This window comes from Saprolegnia diclina (assembly GCF_000281045.1).
Source record: "Saprolegnia diclina VS20 unplaced genomic scaffold supercont1.93, whole genome shotgun sequence".
Classification (NCBI taxonomy): domain Eukaryota; phylum Oomycota; class Saprolegniomycetes; order Saprolegniales; family Saprolegniaceae; genus Saprolegnia; species Saprolegnia diclina.
In genome coordinates this window covers 149,324-151,663 of record NW_008246160.1, presented here as the reverse complement: position 1 = coordinate 151,663, position 2,340 = coordinate 149,324, and the positions used below count along the sequence as shown (strand labels likewise).

General features: G+C 59.5%; 2 protein-coding genes across 2 annotated transcripts in view; both read right to left on the bottom strand.

The window, feature by feature from the left end:
- Nucleotides 1-654, bottom strand: part of SDRG_15485 (hypothetical protein) — a 1,184-nt gene extending 530 nt beyond the window's left edge. The window contains exon 1 of the mRNA XM_008621660.1: nucleotides 36-654. Coding sequence (XP_008619882.1) covers nucleotides 36-647 — 612 coding nt within the window. The 5' untranslated portion in view covers nucleotides 648-654. The remainder of the gene's footprint in view (nucleotides 1-35) is intronic.
- Nucleotides 655-1,546: 892 nt separating this feature from the next.
- SDRG_15484 (hypothetical protein) lies at nucleotides 1,547-2,306 on the bottom strand (the record flags this gene model as incomplete). The annotated part of the gene is made up of 2 exons (XM_008621659.1): nucleotides 1,547-2,217; nucleotides 2,262-2,306. 2 exons carry the CDS (start codon nucleotides 2,304-2,306, stop codon nucleotides 1,636-1,638), a joined length of 627 nt encoding a protein of 208 aa, XP_008619881.1. The 3' UTR covers nucleotides 1,547-1,635.
- Nucleotides 2,307-2,340: the final 34 nt, after the last annotated feature.

The window sequence follows — 2,340 nt, the reverse complement described above, 5'->3', positions numbered from 1 at the left end:
GAGGGCGACGGACTGGGGTCTTCGGTCGGGTAGACGGGGTCTTGGGACGGGTAGTCACTGGGCGCGTCCGAAGGCTCGTCACTGGGCTCGTCACTAGGCTCGTCACTGGGCTCATCACTGGGCTCGTCACTGGGCTCATCACTGGGGTAGTCGGAGGGTCCCTCACTCGGTTCGTCGGAAGGTTCTTCAGTAGGCTCATCACTCGGCTCATCGCTGGGTTCGTCAGAAGGCTCGTCACTGGGTTCGTCACTGGGTTCGTCGCTGGGCTCATCTGAAGGCTCGTCAGAAGGCTCGTCACTGGGTCCGTCACTCGGGTCATCGCTGGGCTCGTCAGAAGGCTCATCGGAAGGCTCATCGGAAGGCTCGTCCGAGGGCTCATCGTCACTTGGCTCGTCGGACCCCGAGTCGTCGTCATCGTCGTCACCGTCGCAGTCCTCCGTACGAGTCGGCTTCATGCGTGGCGGCGTCGTTTCGCACGAAGGGCGGCACGTCGTCTTGCCGCTCACAAGATCGTCGGGGCCGACGCAGCACACCCAGTTCTTGGTCGCGCACGAATCGTGTTGGCGGTGGCACACATGCCACGCGGGCTGCGCCGCCGCGTTGGCGCCGGCCGCGAGCACAGCAGTGAGGCACACGAAGCGTTGCATGGAAGCGTGGAAAAATGAAAATGACATTGCACCACAAGTCGTGCTCGTCAAAGGATCGCCATGGCGTGACCAATGCTACAGCTTGCACCACCTGGAACCCGAACGCTGTCGACGAGCGATCGAAGCTTCTTGACGTCCACACGGTCCGCTACTTTGCACGCGTATGTATCGGAAGGGGCGTTACTAAGGTCGACGGGAACCTAGTACACATCTATAACCCGTCGAACGGATCAGCGATACACATGTACTAGATGCTCAAGGATTCCCTCTGTCGCCCAGGCTTGCTTGCTCGCACACCACAGTGTTGCACGTAACTCCAAGCTCTTCCCGAGCGATGTATGTACCGACTGCAAGCGCGAGCAGTGTACATCCACTCTACCTCGATCACCGAGGAGCGGTTGGACTCCAAGATCGCTGCAGGATTCTCTCTACCACTCAGCACTGTAGCTCCTCCTCTCAGTGTCTAGATGCTGACAGTGACGACCGCACGCAGTGAAATGATTCTGGGATACACGGCAGAAGCTTCAGCAAGCAGCGCGAGAAGCTGCTGGCGTCCCGGTCCATTACCGCACCACGTGCACGATCATGAACACCGACGACCAGAAAACACATGTCTGAGCCTGCAACACGAAACGTTCTACCCTAGCCCTTTTGCGTAATTGACAAGAAGATCGCAGTTCAAGGGTTGACCAGTTGCACTTTATGACCAAACAAACGTGTAGGAGTACGCAAGAAGCCAACTCCTGAGCCCCGACCAAGCGCCCTCAGCTTGGGCCAAACCTCACGAGCGCATTAGGAAGTCCACCATCTTCACTACTAGTATATAATTGCATGTTAAGAACTCATTTCAACAACACAAGAAGCCAACTGCTAGCGATGCTAGAACTCTCAGAGACGTCTTTCAGTGGACAACACGGTCGGTGTTGTTTTATATTCATTTACATGTGACGACGACGATGGTATATAACACAAAGGATTACTCGATGGTTTACGACCGGGCGACGTTGCAGACGCCACTGCAGGTCGCGCCCGTGATGATGCCACCCTGCGTCGAGCCCGTCAGCACGGCGTAGGCCTCGGGGACAAGCTCGACGTAGGCGTCGGTCGTCAAGCCGACGCCCGATGCTTGGAACGAAATGACGCACGTGACGCTCTTGCCCTGCCACGTCACGGTCATCGACTGGTCGCACGACGGCGTGTAGATGTTGGCCCCCGGCGGCTTGGGCGAGCCACAGAAGAGCGTGCCAGCCGGGAAGCGCGACTGGATGCCAGGGCAGTCGACACCAACGTGGTCGGGCACGGCCAAGTTGACCAGGATCGGCGACCCGTTGCCCGGCTGGCTCGATGGCGACGGCGTCGGCTTGGGAGCGTCCGTCGGCGCATCGGTTGGGGTATCCGTGGGGCCGTCGGTCGGATCGTTCGAAGGCTCATCACTCGGCTCATCGCTGGGTTCATCACTCGGCTCGTCACTCGGCTCGTCACTCGGCTCGTCACTCGGCTCATCGCTCGGTTCATCACTCGGCTCGTCACTCGGCTCGTCACTCGGCTCATCGCTCGGCTCGTCACTCGGCTCGTCACTCGGCTCATCGCTAGGTTCATCACTCGGCTCGTCACTCGGCTCGTCACTCGGCTCGTCACTCGGCTCATCGCTCGGCTCATCCGACGGGTGTGAGCCGGAGCCCGAGTCCCACCC